Here is an 18,491-nt window from a genome sequence, read left to right on the forward strand (position 1 = left end):
ATTCATTTTAAGACTCCACCACTTGGAATGCAGGAAAGGGAAAATCAAAATACAAAAGAAATGTAATATAAATGAAATCATGGCATGAATTCTAAAGACAAAGGTTCTAAAGCTAATGCAGTAAAATTAAAAACCATTAAATTAGCTTATAAGTAGCTATTATCACAAGCTCATAAATCATATCTACAAATTGAATGTGAACAATAACAATTAAGACACAATCTCATCATACTAGGATAGAAATTTGAATCTTTTGCCATCAAAAATTAAAAATCAAGCAGTGAGTAAATTTACTTAAAATGAGGATGTTAACAGAATTTTGAGAGAAGGTGTTGGGAGAGATCCAATAAATAATAAAAAGTAAAGATTTTAATATGCTTTTTGTTCTTTGAACATCATAAATTTCCTAAAAGGAGTTTCAAATAAGTATTATCAAATGGAAAGCATCACTTACAATAAAGGCATCTTTGAGCCATGATATTCAGATTCAGTAAGAGGAAGCCACTAGGGATCCAATCAATATGATTTTGGATGCTAAGAGTTATGAAATGAAATATCAAAATGCTCCTTGATCTCCTTAGCAAGGCTTTAATGGCAGAATCTCCAGTATGAATCCCTAAATATTTCATGCACTGAATTAATTTAACTTATTCTGCAAACCCCTTACCTCTCCTCACCCCATACCTCACCAAAACTAAACAAAACAACTTATCCCGGTTTTCTTAGCTTATGTTAAAAGTGCAATTATTCATTGGAGCAAAATCCCACATATAAAGAAATAGATCACAATCTTTTCTAAGGAAGTACATTTGCATTAAAAACTGCTTTCATGCTGTCCTTTAATTTGGCAATTTATCACCACACATTTAATAATTTAAGTCTGTGCTTAGGAATATAAACCTGACTGGGAGTAAGTTTCTTTTTTTTTTCTTTTCCTTTTCCTCTTCTTTTCCCTCTTCCTCTTTCCTTTCTTCTTCCCTCCCCTCCCCACCCCTCTTCTCTTATTTCTCTCTCTCTCTCTCGGGCACAACTTAGAACTAAATACAATTGTCTACTGCTTTCATGGTTTCAGAAAATGTGTTGAATCAACAAAACTGTTATAGCATTACAAAAAAAATGGAACATTTGGGGTACAGCATAACTGTTTATTTTTAAACAAAATCTGTAATAGCAATTGTGAATAAGTTTGTCTGTTATCTCATATCCTAATATCCTCCATAACCGAACCTCAAGTGAAAGTATATTACTTAAAATCCTCATCAAATAATCAGGTTTCACAGAATCAAAAGTTCCACAAAGGTTGTTTTATTGAGGATGTAATGAGAAATATATTCATTCAAATAGCTTTTATATAGTCTTAATTTTCATAATAAAAAATTTGGTAGCTGAACTTAGGAAATGTGAACATGGTACTCTTTCATACTTGAGAAAATGAAAAAGATGAGAAAGTTACAGTAAAGTTTGTTATAAATTTCTCTGAACTTACTGGGCATTACTGTATCCACCTATTACAAAAAAACAGAAGGGAAGAGGGTCATCAAACTCATTAATATAACCGATGATGCACAGATTTCCATTAAATTGGTTTTAATTTCTGAGTTATCCCTATCAGCAGTTTACCTTATTCCAAAGCTTCATGTTTATTACTGAAGAATCAGAGAGTTTGAAAACTGGAAGGGAATCTTAAAGATGCCCCAGCCTAATTATTTATTTTTCCCATAATCAAACCAATACCTGGAGAGGTGATGAGACTTGAATTTGCAGTCTTGTTCCATATGAGCAGTCAATGGCACCCCTTTGTTTTTAAGATAAAAATCAAAACTCCTTAACTTGAAACACAAGGACCTCGATGATCCTGCCTGGAACACCCCACCACTGCCTGTTCCCTTTCAGTCTGACTAAGAGTTAGGAGGCTTCCTCCAACGTCTCTCTTCCTTTTCCCTGTCACACAGAATGATAAATCCCAAGAAAACAGGCTTATTCTTGTCTGTATCCCCAGGGTTTGCATACTGCTTTGCCTGTAGTAGATGCTCAAGAAGTATTTTTTAGTTGATAGTTGAAATAACTGTATGACATTTGAGTATTTTAGTATCATTTAGACAGACATCAGTCTGATTCTCCCCTCATTCTTGTCCCTTTAGCCAAACTTTTCTCTATGTCCTCTAATTTCCTAATAACTTTTAACTCTGTCCTGCTTTCTTTATCCCTCTTGCCATTACTATATTTTAGATAATGAGTGGCTCACTTCTGTGTGATTGCAAACATCCCTTAACTGACATCCACATTTCTGTTTCTGACCTCCTTCAGAGTGCTGCCACCTATCTTTTGTAATAGATCTAGAAGCCTACAACTTCTCATCACCTCCTTTGCTGCTCCCCTGCTTTGAATTGTTGTCACCTCTTGTCTGCATTCCTTAATGGTTCCCCAGCAGGTCTCCCAAAGTCTACCCTTACCCTCCTACAACCTATTCCCAAGAAAGCCACCAGAATGATCATTTTAAATTTGCTGTCATGTCACTTTTCAGCAAAATGGGCAATGTATCCCAAGTCTTTACATTGCCTTACAAGGGCCTGCATTTTCTGGACCACTTTGTCTCACTCATCTCCAACTTATTCATTCTATTCCAGCCATGCTGGCTTTCTCAACACACTCTTGTCTTTGAGCTTTTGATAAAATACTCCCACTGCCTGGAGCCCTCTTCACCAAATAATTATTTGGTCCAGTCTCCACCTCATTCACCTCTTCATCCACATCATATTTTCCCAATGGTGAGCTTTCCTGAATGCCTTTTTAATACTGTGCAATGCCAAGGATTCCACAGAGTATTCTTTTTCTTTTTTTCTTTTGTCTGCATTGGGTCTTCATTTCCGTGCGTGGGCTTTCTCTAGTTGCATTGAGCGGGGGCTACTCTTTGTTACAGTACACGGGCTTCTCATCGTGGTGGCCTCTCCTGTTGTGGAGCACGGGCTCTAGGCATGCGGGCTTCAGTAGTTGTGGCACGTGGGCTCAGTAGTTGTGGCTTGCGGGCTGTAGAGCGCAGGCTCAGTAGTTGTGGCTCATGGACTTAGTTGCTGTGCGGCATGTGGGATCTTCCCGGACCAGGGCGAAAATCCGTGTCCCCTGCATTGGCAGGCAGATTCTTAACCACTGCGCCACCAGGGAAGCCCCACAGAGTATTCTTATACCTCCTTTTAATGTCCTGTTTTTCCAGTTGTCTATAGGACTTATCAACTTCAAACATATCATACAATTTGCTCTTTATTATGTGTATAATCTATCTTTCTTTACTGGAATGTAAGCTCTATAAGGGGAGGAATCTTTGCTTTATTTGTCCATATATCCCAGACACTTAAAAAAAATGCCTGGAATATAGTAGATGCTCTATAAATATTTCTTTAATGAATGCAAATGTGGTACAAGGACATTATGCAGCTGTGCCTTAAAAGATTATAAGTCAAAATTCTTCCACAATGTTCACTGACAATATTAACTTCTTTTCATGAACAATTGTATACTTTTTTCCTCTTTCTTTTTGGTTTGTCCAAGCTCTATTCATCTATAATCAGCCAAGGTGTTTTTTCAAGCCTCCACTGACAGTCTTTTCTAAGCAAGCCATCCAATAGGATGACCAAATGCAAACAAGCGTGAGTTTGAGCATACTAAAACACTGCCTTCAGGGAAGTAATATCAGTTGGGTAGGATATGGGCATGGTTGCGTGGGTACAAAAGTATCCCAGAAAGTTTTTAGGCCATTTCTCACAATGAGGCATTAATATTGCTAAACTACCATGCAGAGTAGGCTTGGGAAACAGGAGCACAATTGTTAAAGTTCAAGTTGATATTGAAATTCAAAAATAACAGTAGTTCAGGCACATATAGGAAAGGTGGAGCTACAGCATAGGAATAAGGATCAGAGAAAACAGATATAAACTATAACAAAAGGCAAAAAAACAAAAACAAAAGCTCAACTAAAAATGAGAGAAGGAGCAAGGAAAACCTAAATCCAGGCAGTTGGTGAACAGCATATTTGAAGGAAAAGTAAACTTACGGCTAAGTGATAGAAGCAGATTCAAAGGTGCTAGTGACAACAAAAATCTTGACAAAACAGGATGTTTCAGCCCGTGAATTGTGCATTCATCCCTTGATGTCAGCAACTAGTCCCTAAGCATGACCATTATAAGGCTCAATATGGCCATGACATTAGACAGGTAAAATATTACCAACTCACTCTTAGTAAAGAAGATCTTTATCAGTTCCTATTTTCTAAAAAAATTCATCTATTCACAATTGCTCTGCTCTGTTCTAAGTCAGCTGATTTAACACTGCTTTGGAAAGGGGTTGTGGATGTATGGGGGTTCAATTCCTTTTCCTCCACTCATTTGCCCAATCATAATGTAAATATCATTAAGATAGAGCGCTTTACTTGGTTCTGTTACATATTCAATTACATCTTCAAATCTTACTCAAAAGGAGGCTTGTTAAAATATGTTCAGTGAGCTAACAGTATGATAAGCATAGTTATAAGAAAGTACTTCCTGTTATTGTAAGTTTTGGTTAATGAAAATTGTTTCCTGAAGATTCAGAATAATATGCTGTCCTTACAAGAGCTAAATCAATATTTTCTTAGTGTGAAAGCTTCATTAAGAAAAAATTTCTGCATATGATTCATTGAAATGTATTATTACTATAAAATATTGGTTTATAATCTGTGGTAACATTGGTGCTAAAAGCACAAAACACATCAAGAAGATGTCTGAATTTAGGACTTTAGAAAGAACTATTTACAATGTTGATTAAAATACTCATGAAGGACTTTTGAAGTTGTATATAGCTGGTTTTCATGGATATATTTGGTCTTTGTAGAAGCATATGGAAATGCATATTTAATTTGACAGTATTTTGCAAATCATACCCACTTCAGAATACCTTGCAAAGTAGAAATGCTTCCATATGCTAGAAGATGGTTTGTCTGTTATGCTGAGAGTAAAGAAAGAGCCATATATCCAACAACAAAATTTTAAAAATATTTTCTTGGGCCTTGTGGATTATGAAAGTAAAGGAAAATCAAAAGGACAATGTCCTTGTACTTAAACATTTAGAATTAATTTAGTCAATTTTTCAAACAATCACATTGGACATACTAAGATGAATTCTCACAAGGATCACAGGCCCCCTTAAAAAAAAAAAAAAGAATCAAATGGGCATTTTCTGCCTAGGTTTCCATGCCTGTGCCAAATCTTCTGAGACTCTGACTACATCTGATTGGAGCAAGGATTTATAAGAGAATGAAGGCAAGCTATCTCTACAGGACGTTACCATGATGGGGACAAACCTCCATTCTAGAGAAAATGATAACTCCCACTCAATCAAACCCTCTCCTCTGGGGTAGAGTTAAAAACAAGTGACCAAAGAGAAGATGGATCATAGGAATTCAGACCTCTCTTCTGAGTAATGCATTCCAAGTATTCCTGTGGCCTGTGAAGTTGGCACAGCTCAGTCTTGGAAGCACCAGGACCCAGTGGGTCTGTGTGCGATGAGCAGTTTCCCAAGCTGCCCCGCACAACAGAATCATTGCACCGTGGCTGTTTTGACAGTCATAAAAAGTCAGATGGATACATGTGTTTTCTCAACAAGAACAAATAAAAGTTTAGCAGTAGCTCTTCATAGTTTATATTAAAAACCCTTGCAGATTCTGAAGGTACTTTAGGGACAAAACTTGAAGTAATTAAAACAAGAGCAGAAGTTCTTTGACAAGTTTTACTTTTTGTGTTTAAAAGGTTCACTGACCTCATATATCTCCAGGGACACAAGTCTGCAATTTTCAAAGAGAAAATAAATTTTGAGGTTTCAAAGGACTTCAGTTTTCTCAAATTAATCTTTATGTCATCATTATCTGAGAATAGTGATTTGCGAGCAACAATGTCTTTAATGTATCCTTTTATACTGATGATTACTATTTTGGTTTTCTTTTAAGAGCCAGGATTCCTTTATCTCTTAAATTGAGAAAATCAGATTATTTACTGAAATTATTTTTAACTCTGATCATGCCTCAGTGCATAAACGTTATTTTTATGATCCCAGCTTAAATTCACACGGGAAAATTGTCTAGATGATTGTGCACAGTAAAAAAGTGTCAAGCCAAGAAGATGAGGGATCCTTTTAGAGTTATTGATCTAAAATGGTTTCTGAATGAAGACAGGTATAGGTTATATGCCATGAATCCATAAATGAGTTTTCTTCAATCAAATTGTCTTCTTTTAGATCCCTTACAATGAGGCTTTGGGGACTAGGATTTGCAATAGGTATAACCCACTCCTGAGCATGGCTCTGGAACTAAGTGTATGAAGCATACTTGATTTTACCACTGTTTATAATTTCTAAAATATTGTAGAATAGAGATAAAGAGCAATTTTATGATAATCGGCAGACTTTTAAATGTTAAGTCAATAACTCAGATTCCATAAAAATTCTAGTAAAGAGTATAAAAAGATAAAGATCACCTGACATATCCCTTAAAGAAATGTCATTTAAGTAACTCTTTCTTCTTTATACTTCCTTAAATTTATGAAACCAATCAAGTGAAATCTCCCTCATAGGCAACAATTTCAGCTTTCAAAGTAACAGAGAGAAAATTTACTCACTTAGTTAACATAGCATTCCATTTTGCAGAGGAATTGTATCTGTAAGTTTCACCACCAACTTCTTCAAGCTTTTCCAAAGCAGCTCTGAGTTAAAGTTATCTATTCCTTCACTGTTCCTATGGCAATATCTGAAAATTCACCCAGCAATTATTAAGAAACTGCCTTGTGGCACATATTCTATCCCTGTGTTACCTGTTATTTAAATTGTTTATTCAGCTATTGAAATGGCATCTCTCCAAATAGATTGTATGATTTAAAAATCATATGAAATATCCTATATTTATTTCTATCTATTAAAGTTTCTTGTACAAAAATCTATGTTGTTTATATTTGCTCATGCCTCCTCAATTGACTCAGGAACATTCTCTTTACTTGGTAAAGCAGTGAGCACCTTAGAAAGGATACTCGTTTTGGAGTAGGATAAAATGGAAGGTTCATCATGTTTAATTCCTAAGATTGGAAAGATGTATGAATATATTGGAAGTCCTCATTATTTGATTACAAATGGAATACTGGGAAAAGGCCATTTAAAATACATCTATTTTAAAACAGTAAACCATACTTTTTGAAGTAAATAATGGAGGAAAAAAGAATAAAAGATTTGATTGAGATGCTCTTGAAAATAAAATTTTAAATTGTAAAGTAAATATAATTTGACAAAACTTACATTAAAATTATAATATGCTAATTATTAAAAAGAATAATAAATTGTGGGGTTTTTGTGTGTATTTTAACAAATGTGATAGCAAACTACAATCTTTTTTGTATTATATTTAACTTTTTTAACATGAGCATAAAGATGATCATTTCCACAAAATTTTTGAAGCATTCATCATTTCCTTTTAATCCCTGATATTCTAGTCATTTGCTTTTGAAGTACCGTGTCTAATTTCGTCTACTTCATCTGTTAATGGTTCTGACTCTGACATATTCTCATTGTCCATGATTTTGTGATTCAGCAGTTCTTCAGTATCACTTGCATCATGAAATCCTGAATCTCTTGAAAAATGTTACTTTACAATCCATTTGCATTAAGTTTTTATTGTGTTATGCTTATAACATTCTATAATCAGCAAGAGTCTAAACTTTTTTATAATAACATAGAGATAAATGCTAATACTAATTGGGAAAGGGTATTTAGAAAAGGCTAATTTTATAAATGGGTAGTTCATTAGTGAAAATTTCCTACTATGACAGTTTTTGCTTCCCTACATTGTCATATATCTTTGGGGACTGGAATAATGCTTTGGTAATCAGGAACTCTTGCAATTTGCAATCAGATGAAAGTAAGGGCTAGAAAGTAAGCAAGTGGTAAAGCTGGAAATGCAAGTTGGTGTCTTCTACAAATGTCTGTTGTTGACATAATGACTGTGGATGAGAAACTCCTGGGCAAGAGGACCAATGGTTGAGGCATTGAGAGAATCAATGAAAAAGTGAAAGAGAAAACCTTATAAAATATAGAAGAATAATCACATACATTGGAGCAGAAGCAAGGGAAAGTGGTACACTAGAAGATTAGGGCTGTGGGAGGTACACATTAAGGACAAAGGGGATGGCCAAGTACATTTAATATGGCTGTCTGATAGGGCAGGAAGTTGTGGCTGAGAAGTCATCCATGTTAATTCATACTGAACATCTAACTCCAGAAACATGCTAAATAGGTAGAACAGATGCCCTGGGAGGTCTAGGTCATAGATCAACTAGGAATTCTGTGAAAACTCTCACTGAGAAATCTATTGATACTGGCCTGTTCCATTTGAAAGCATTTGGAGTCTTGTGAATTCACACACCTACACTTCCTTGTTCTCTCAGCGTTTAACAAGACCTTATGCAGATAGTAGACAAGGATGTGATAAGTAGTAAGTCAGAAAGAATCACAGAAACCAAAACAAGGTTTAAATTATAGATGAGTTTTGGGCTATGGTATTCTCCAGTATTGCCTGGAGAAGTATGTAGAATCAAATATTTCAAGTCAGCACTTCCCAGAACAAATGTGCATTAGATGCTCTCTCCATATAACATTAATTGTACAGTTGGGTCAAGCATGGTACATGCTTATAATTTTTTAAGTCTTTTTTTCTAAATTTTCTTGATGCTTATAATTATCCTTTCTTAGACTTCCCTATATTGTTTTATAGGAAACAATGTTGTTTTCTTATATTGTTCCTCTTTTTTTAAGTTCCCTAATAATAATAATAATCTACATTTCTGAGTTCTAAAATATGCCTTAACCATGCACTGATGTCAGCCAGCCTCTTCTATTGGTTCTTTTTAACCTGCAAATTACTTATTATAATAAAGGGGATGACCCAAGTTCTCAATAAAGCTTTGAAAATGTTATCTCTACTTAAAGTCTTCAATCAAATGCTTCTAGCTGTTTATGGAAATGTGTTGGCATGATTTGAAATTCCGGCATTTAAAAAAAATTATCAGTTGGCCCCATTCTTGGCCACTCAGAAAACTTAAAAAAAAAAAAATTGTAGGAGAAACTAGCATTTCAAGAGATATATGAGACCATTTGGAGGTTTTTTATGCCAGCATGGAAAGTGAGGAACAGCAGTTTTCTTGTATGTGTTATTTCATTGGACAGGGTAAAAAAGTAAGCCATAGAAGGAATCTTAATAGCTCACATAATCCACTCCTGTTTTCATGCTAGAGTCTCTCTAAAAAAAAAGAAGAGGTGGGTGGTGGTGTCTTGAATTGCAGTCTATAGGTTCTCACAGAAGAATCTTTTTATGGTCCTCAGATATGCTTGAATCCCCTAAAACCAAAAGGTTAAATATTGATCTGAAGTCTATCAGAAAGGTCAACACTTATAAAGTTAAAAAGAAAAATTCAAGATTTTGAAGTATATTTTTTAAAGTGATACATTTCTGATTGTCAGATTCTTATAATTAAAATATTTTCCTTCATATTTCAGAGCAATAATTAACTGTGTAGACTAAATTGAAGTCAGCCCTGAAGGAAGAAGACACAGATAACATTTACTCACAACCAGTTCTAACTTTGTATAATTCTTAGCTACAGACAACGTTCAGAATATGACACTGGAATGAGAAAAAGTGATGATAAACTAGGAAAAGGTCAAATTCTAGTTGAGAATAATAGCTTGAGTTATAATGCTTAATGCAGTGGACTGACTCTGGCCTCTACTCATTCTTTTTATTGGCAAAGGTTCTTGGAAAAAGTCTTAGGTCATCATCAGGTTTGAACAATGGCCAAAATGCCTATTTAAACTAAAGAAGGAAGTGAAATTTCTTGGTACAGATATAATTTACCAGTTGCTAATGGGGACATCATATAAAAGATACTTCGAAATTATATAATGAATATTAAACTTTTAGAATGCAGGATTACATGTTCCGGGATCCACTCACTATAGCAGGTAGGCCAACTGCCAGCCACTCCCATAATGCCCTTCTTCTCAGCCTTGATAGACATTTATGCGTTATGTTGAACCATGCACCTAGAATGCCCCTCACTAACTTCCACCTTCGTCCTGTCCTGCCTCTTTATCGAAGGCTTTGACTACACAATAATTGCACTATAAATATGGGGTCAAATGATATAAAATAAAAAATGATTTAAATATATATACTTAAAAAATACTTGATAAAAGGATGAATGGACCAGGAAAAGTTATATGTACTCTTTATTTGAAATAATGTGTTTAGCCACTAGATGTCACCCTTTTTTAAGCGACAAAGTTTACAACATCAACAGTAGTTATGTTCCACTATAGGGTAGAAGTTGTTACCATCGGAATTAGTCCCTCTGATATCACATAAAAAGAAGCTTTAACAGACAAACGAAGAAACAACAAACAGGCTTTCCTGTAAGAAGGGCTACATGAGTCAGACTGAATTGAGTCGTCAGTCTCCAAAGCCAGATAGTTAAAATGCAACTATAGTTAATAATGTATAATTTTCAAAAAAGTTAACAGCATGGCTCTCATACAAATATAAAATGAACACATATAAAGATCTCAATCAACTCATTAATTAGCAAGGGAGCCAATTAAGATGGTGAGGCCAGTACGAGAGAGAATTCAAGGAATAGAGACTTACAGGGTCAGTCTGAGCTTGGCAATAGGTACAAAACGGTTTAATGTCCCAAAGGTCACAAGCTGTAATCTTTGAGGCTATGTTTCCTGCTTGAGAGAAATGGTCTCTACTAGGCAAAATTCTACAAGTTAACATGCAGCTTCACACTGAGGCAACAAAATACTTAGCCTACATGTATGGATCACCTGTCATGCTTCAGTGGCTATGCTAAGTGCTTTCCATGCATCATCCCATTTTAATCTCACAGTAATTGCCTATGAGGTGGATGCTGATGTTATCTTTATATAGAGGCTAGAACACTGAAGTCAAGGACATTCTTCAGGTTATGGACCAGCAAGTGAGTGATCAAGCTGGAATGTAAATCTGGTCTGTCTGCATGGTCTTTCTCCTGGGAGCATAGACTTAACAATTGCTTACTGGGTCTAGAGGATGTTGGGATTCTACAAGATGAGGCACATGCGAACACACTACAACCCCTCCACCCTCTCCAGTTCCTCATCCATGAAAGGCAAATAACGGTGAAAGAAATCTGAAGTGCAATAGAGATGCTGTAAAATCAGTTAAACTGCTAACACTTGCATTCTCTAGAATTTGTGTAGATTACTTACCCTCGCTTCCCTTTGCTGATTCCTCTATTGCAATTTAAGTAAGTGGAGAGTTGGAGATGCTCAAGGTAGTGAGTCTTCACACAAAAGCAAGCAATACCTTATATACTGTCTATATGGAAAACACTTATGCTAGGTAAAATGTTATCATTGTGGTTTGCTAAAAATGAAAAAGAGACCTTTTAAAATATGTATCGTATTCCTATAATATAATATACGCTTTATATTCTTTTCAGAGAATTTGGGACAAGGGGAGAAATCTAATGTACTGACAAAATACTCAAGGAAGATGTCTGCCTAACAAAATACTTGCCTAAAAAATGCTCTACTTAATTTTAAAACTTTAAAATCTTGTGGAAATTTTAGACATAATTAAATTAGCTATAGAAAATCATCTTAAATTTGTAAGATTTATATGCACAGAATCTCAAAAATGTGAGGTGCTCCAAGCTTTATTACTAATTCACTTTCAATTCTTATAACGATTATACCACTCAACCAGTGACTGAGAAGATTCAGAAAAATAATCAAATGTTATTATATTACCTATTAGGAGTCTAGACAGTCTCCTCATCACCTACATTCTGATACAACTTTGAAAGGATTTTTTTTACAGGATATTATTTCTTTATCTCCATACCAGATTAAAAAAATAGAAACACTTAAGAGTTCCCCAGTCAAATAAAAATGTGTAAATTTGTTGGTGTATCACATTTGCATTTATACTTGCTCTAAAAAAATGGAGTGCTATATAAAAATTGAAAAGTATTTCTTTTTATGTAGTCAGTCTGTTGTTCAGTGTTCAGCTTCTTCAGTTTTCATGGATTATAAAATTTTTTAGGACAGAAGATACTCCTTACAAGACCATTTTACAAGCTTCCAGCTTTAAAGGTAGATGTAATTTTAATAATCACATACCACTTTGAAGCTCTATTAGGCACAGCTCTAGTTGCCTTTGATTTATTCATCAATGTGAGAAACCTGAAATTTTCTAAAGTCTAATTTTTGAAAAAAAGTTAAGTAGTCTCTTCGCATTAAACCATCTGCTCTGCATGATTACAGGGACTCATTTTTAGCCTTGAAGCTTCTCTTTTGTGATTAAATTTCTTGTTCAACCAAGAGAACTCTTTGGAAACCATTTATTTCCGATAAAGCATATCATTGTTCATAGAGTAGTAAAATAATTATAATCAGTCCAGATTCTTATTGGATAGCATCTTAAAGAGCTCATGTAAATTTAGCATATTACTAATGCAAGTTCATTTATTCATCACCAAAGAAGAATCTAAAGATAGTACTCACGCAGGTTTAATTGTATAGGCATGCTTTTCATGGACAAAGGCACCAGCAAGACCTCCTGCTCCTGCATTTAAATACTGGATTAAAAAAAAAAATACTGGATTGAGAATAAATTAAACTGTATGGGTTTACCTAAATATGTATGACAAAAGTAAACAATGTAATAATTGGACTTTTTTGTTATGAAACCAACTTTTGACAAGATCAGAATGTGTGACTATTTGAACTTTTATAATAAAACAGAATTTAGAGTTACCTTGTTTAAAGAAAAAAAAATGAAACATAGCATTATTAATCGAGAATAAATAGCTATTACTTTTTTAGCCAAATTTTGCCCCAACTAGTAGATAATAGTTCCAGTGACATTTATCTCATTTCAGAGCTCATTCATTTCAATTATTTTGTCACAAACTATTTAAATAATAATAAAAGATTATATTTTTAAAACACGTAAATTTAAATAAAATTGGTTTTATATCCATGCCCCCTGTCAATTAACTTGTCTTCAAATGTCAGTACAAAGTTGTTTCCATAAGAATTATCTTTACTTATGTAGAAATTTCACAACATATCAACAAAAAACTCAGATCAATTTGAATTAAGTTCTAAGTGTGGACCTTTTTTTCCAGAACCTCCTGACTTTTACAGAGCAGCCAGGGAATTGAAGGAATAGTATTCTATAGAGGATGGAAATAGCAAAATTTAATAACCTATACTATTCTATCATGTGCTCTACAGTTAACTAGAGTCAGAAAATACAGTAATGAAAGAAATGGAGGTAAGTAATTCAAATACTTAAAATTGGCCACTGATCCAGTTTTACATTTAGATTAATGTCAATATGGAATAAAAGAATAAAAATATATTAACTAGTTTGTTGATACCTTGTAGGAGCACCAGCAGGCAAAATCAACTCCCCACTCATGTAAGTGGAGTTCAACATTTCCAACTGCATGTGCCAGATCAAAGCCAACCAAACAACCCTGTGGAAGAACATAATAAATTTTGAATTCACTTAATGATTTGAAATAGTAAAGACAGTATACTTAAGAAAATCTTTGACACACTGCTGTACCATAAATATAGCTCATCATCCTTTGGTACAGTGACCCACAAAGTGTGAGTCACAAAATCCTGGGCATTCCCAAGACCCTTTCAGGTCAAAACAATTTTCATACCATGAAGAAGACATTCTTTGCCTTCTTCACTGTGTTGACATTTGCAATGATAATGCAAAAGCAATGATGGGTGAAATTGCTGTCACCTCAGCACAAATCAAGGTAGTGGAAGCTTGTACTGTCATTGTGTGTCAAAGCCATTCAGTTACAGCATAAAAAAGTTAATTTCACTTATATATCTCCTTGATAAAAGTATAAAACTAATACATTTATATTAAATCTCAATATCTTAATTTTCCTATTTTTAAGATTTAATGTGGGAATTATGCATAAGACACTTGACCATATCCTGAAGTAGGATAGTTGTCTCAAAGTAATGCACTTATGCAATTATTTGAGTTGCAAGCTGAATTAGCCACTTTAGCTTACTGGAAAACCGTTTTTGCATGAAAGAGCAACTTATATACAAACAATAGTAGGCCATACTTAGGTATTTGACAGACATATTTTGGAAAATTAAATGAGTCTGTCAATTTAAGGAAAATAACTCACAGGATTTGTTGCCAAGGAAAAAAAGTAGTTACCAAGATAAAATAGAATTTTGGAAAACTTGTATCCACTTTTATGAATATGACCATTTCCCAGTATTTAAAGATATTTCTGATGAGTTTAGAAGTAATATATAATTTTTAAAAGAACATATACTGAAATATGTAAATATCAATATTTGTAAGATATGCATAATAATGAACCAATATTTTCCAAATGACCAACGCTTATTGTTACATATCATGCATGGATAAAAGATCTATTCAAAATGAAAAATCAGCCAATGGAGTTTAATGTAACAAAGCATAGAAAGATCAGTGATTTGGTTTCACATTTCATACCACAACTCCCAAGAAGTTCTCACTTGTCAAATTCTGGTGTAGTATCAAAGATTATTCACAATTAACTGAAAAAGCTATTAAACTACTTTTGCTTTTTCTAAATATATATCTGTACAAGGTCCAATTTCATTCCTGTGGTTCACAAAGGAAAAAAAAAATCAAGAGATTGAATGCAGAAGATATATAAAACCAGTTGCCTGCTATGAAGCCAAACAGTAAAGATCTCTATCTATATAAAATATCTGCCAAATATAAAACATTCCTTTTATTGTTTCTTTTAGAAACTACAGTTTTGCTTCCCTAACAATATATTATTTATGTCAATATGTAATGGGTTTGCCACTTTTGTCCTAAAATAAATAAGTAAATGTATTTTAAAATTCTGTTTTAATTAGAAATACAGTAAATATAGATAGATATAAACAATATTAAAACCTCTTTGAGGTGATCAGTGATTTTTAAGAATATAAAAGGTTTGCATTACTAAAAAGTTTGAGAACTGCTGCTTTAGTATATCCTGTTAACCTGAAGGAGTTAATAAATTTTTCAGTTTATCACTTAACCCCACATCATGTCATTTAATTTGATCAAGTCTATGCATGCTGTAGTAAATTGCCTTAGTGGTTCCGATTCTATGTCCCTTCCTGTATCCATGTCCCTTGCCACGTAACTTTTCAGTTCCTTCACTGAGAACAGGGTGCAATTCTCCGCCACTGGGATCAGTCAGGTGACTTGTTTTGAGCAAAGGAACATCAGCACATATAATACAAAGAGAATGTCCTAATCACTTGAGTGATGAGGCTTGCTCTCTCTTGCCCTCTGCCACCTATATGAGAAGGACTTGCTTCGGCCAACCTACTGGCCCAGATGGAAGATGAAAAAATTGTGGATCAGAGTCATCCTCCCCTGGGCTCAGCCTGGATTCTACTCTCCCACATTCTCTTAGTTGGCCAGAGATGCATGAGTGACCTCAGCTGAGATTAGCAGGATCCCTGCGACTAAGTCCTGTCTAGATCAGTTGACACAAAGGTGACCCATAAAAATGATGCTGTTTTTGACTCTATACTGTGTTCTCCCTGTACATTGACTTGAGACCCTAACAGTCTCTTACTATCTGACTCTATTCTGTCTCAGTTAATGACATGAATTTTTTTAAAAAGCTGATAGTTAAATGGGGATGATAGTTCACTTTGCAAATGTGTCTAACCTCTGAGTTCTTCTGTTGTTAGCTTACTAAGAGCAAACATAATAATTACCTTCTTAAAACTTGTAGATTTCCTGCAACTTCGAAGAAACACATCTATGGATTGAAGTTTTTGAAGTAAATAATTGCAGAGGTACCAATTTTAGATTGTTCTAACACCTCTTAAGAATAAATAACCCCAAACTGCTATTACAGGTACTTTCCCCAGAACAGAGGGATGCAAACCATGACCTGTTCTTTTTTTTTTTCATGACCTGTTCTTAATGAATAAAGTTGTATTTGAGCACAACAATCTCATTTGTTTAGATATTGTCTATGGCTGCTTTTGCAAGCACAAATGAATCACTGCAACAGAGACCATATGAACGAAAAAGTCTGAAACATTGGCTATTTTGCCCATTACAGAAAAGATTTGCTGACCCCTGCCCTATAGCATTGGTTTCCATAGAGAAACTCAATATATTGGGGAGTCAGTTAATTAGAAACCTTACTGTAATGTGGCCAGAACTAGAACATCATAAAAGAAAAAGTTCTTACAGGTATTTTGTTTCTAAAACACAAAAAATGAGCAATACATGTCATAAAAATATGACAGATGCTTCATGCTAACACAAATTTTTGAAGCAATAGAAAAGAAATACAGTTAATCTCCATCAAGATTTAGAGGTCATCAAAACTGAGGTTTGCAGACTAGGTTCAATAGATATATATACAGAGACATACATATGTGCAATTAGTTTGTATTTTAAGATACACTTTTAATATTGAAATTAAATTTGGGGGAAAAAAGTTCTGAATTTAAAATTCTCTTTTTTCTCACCAACACATCCAATTAAAGTGCTTTTTTTTATGAAGAAATTTTTACAACTTAACTTCTCTTAGACAAGTTTTTACAACACAGCTTTTCTTAGAAAACTCAAGGAATAAAAAGGCAGCACTTTTATTTTATTATCAATTATTTATAAAGAATGGCACAATGAAGAAACCATGAAACTTCACCTACCGTATCCTGTTATTAAAAGCTCTGTGGTCACATCTGTGGCACAATGTAAAATAATCACTTGTGGCTCCTACAGTATGTTTTAATGCATGTACAATTCTTTCCCCATGGGTGGCAGAGAACATAAATTATTAAAATGTGACTGTTTTTAGGAAATGACCGTAAGATACAAACTTGCATGAGATCATCACAAAGCGATTTTACAAAAGTTTCACTAGATGGCAGCATCTTAAAAATAAAGAAAAAACTAATAGTTCTCCAAAACCTCTGTATAGCCATGCAGTTAACATTTTCATTATTTTACGAATAAGAGTAGGTAAAACAATATGAATGTGTGAAAACAGACCTCACCCTTGAGTGCATACTTTATGTAATTTTAAAAATAGAAATCAAATATTTTTCAACAGATTTTTATTAAAATTACCCACAATTGCTCAGACTCTCATTGATACAAGGACAGCAGCGGTGTTCAGCCACCGTGTCACCTGGCTTTACAGTCAGTCCCCAAACTATGGCAGTAGTCTTCTAACCATTCGGACTACTTCCAGCCTGCCTTCTTCCAATGAACTTTCTAAATCATACATTTGGTTATAAGACTTCCTGTGTCCCTTCAAAGATCTCCCCATTAACTTGAGAATGTAACTCATTTTCCTTGGTATGGCTTTTAAAGACCTTTATGATCTGGTTCTTTCCAGCTTTCCTGTCCCGGGTGCCGTACACCTACTTTCATTTATTCACATAAACTGTTCTCTGTCTCTGGGGTATTCTTTCCCTCCTCATTTGCCTGGGTAGCTCAAATTTTGATCACAAGATAACTTCCATAGGAAGATACCTTTGCCAAACCCTCTCGCTTCTCTCATCTTACAGCCCTGGTTGCATAAATCTCTTGTAGCAATTTTCCAATCTTAAACTGTCTTCTATTTTTATATAATATGAACTCAAATAATTCAATTGTTGAATAAATAAGTAAAAAAAAAAGTCATACAATTGTCAATAAATATTCTGTAAACTGAAGCTAAATGTTAAAATATTATTTGATATCCTTTATTTCTGTTTCAATTTTATTGCATAAACCATTTATTCAGGCTTGGCATATTTTAAAATGAAGTTTCTTGGACAGTCAAAAGTAGTTTAAAATATATTTAAAATCCCTTTCAATAAAACAAGGAATATCATGGCTTTTTGTCTTTGCCATCTTTACTAGCACAATACTAAAAATTTTTCTAACCAGTGGAATAATACACAGGGTCTGTGCTGAGATTTCCAGGTAAGGAGCTAGATCACTGTCTCTCAAATTTAGTTTATTATTTGTTTATTAATTAAAATGAAATATGGAATAGTACAGTTTAATTTTATCCCTTGTAGCATTAAAGTCCTGATAACTTTATTGATTTATTCTATAACAGATTGGCTTTAGACAGATATTATTAGTTTGTTCTTTCTTCACCAAAAAAAAAAAAATCCTATAAATTATGAAGACCATCAATAAGTAGCAAATTTGGTGGGAAAAGGGTTAATTATATACTTGTAGCTATACACAGAACTGAAAGTCAGCTTGTATGCATTTGTATGTTCAAATAATTGTTAAAATAATAAAATACTTAAGATAGGTAAGTAGCCTTTGTCTTTGAGCCAGTTGAGTAAGCGCCCAGGTTACTTAGGAGGTACCT

At 34.1% G+C, this 18,491-nt stretch overlaps 1 protein-coding gene across 3 annotated transcripts in view; it reads right to left on the reverse strand.

Annotated features, from left to right (window-relative positions):
• The window catches only part of KYNU (kynureninase), a 90,207-nt gene that overhangs the window by 19,595 nt on the left and 52,121 nt on the right, over positions 1-18,491 (reverse strand). For all 3 annotated transcript variants that reach the window (XM_022569647.2, XM_089916870.1, XM_022569648.2), the window contains 2 exons: positions 13,494-13,592; positions 12,613-12,686 (listed from right to left, as the gene is read on the reverse strand). In XM_022569647.2, coding sequence (XP_022425355.1) covers positions 12,613-12,686; positions 13,494-13,592 — 173 coding nt within the window. The remainder of the gene's footprint in view (positions 1-12,612; positions 12,687-13,493; positions 13,593-18,491) is intronic.

This window comes from Delphinapterus leucas, chromosome 8 (genome assembly GCF_059928025.1).
Source record: "Delphinapterus leucas isolate spDelLeu-1000000601 "Yukka" chromosome 8, BTC_Dleu_Yukka2, whole genome shotgun sequence".
Classification (NCBI taxonomy): Eukaryota; Metazoa; Chordata; class Mammalia; order Artiodactyla; family Monodontidae; genus Delphinapterus; species Delphinapterus leucas.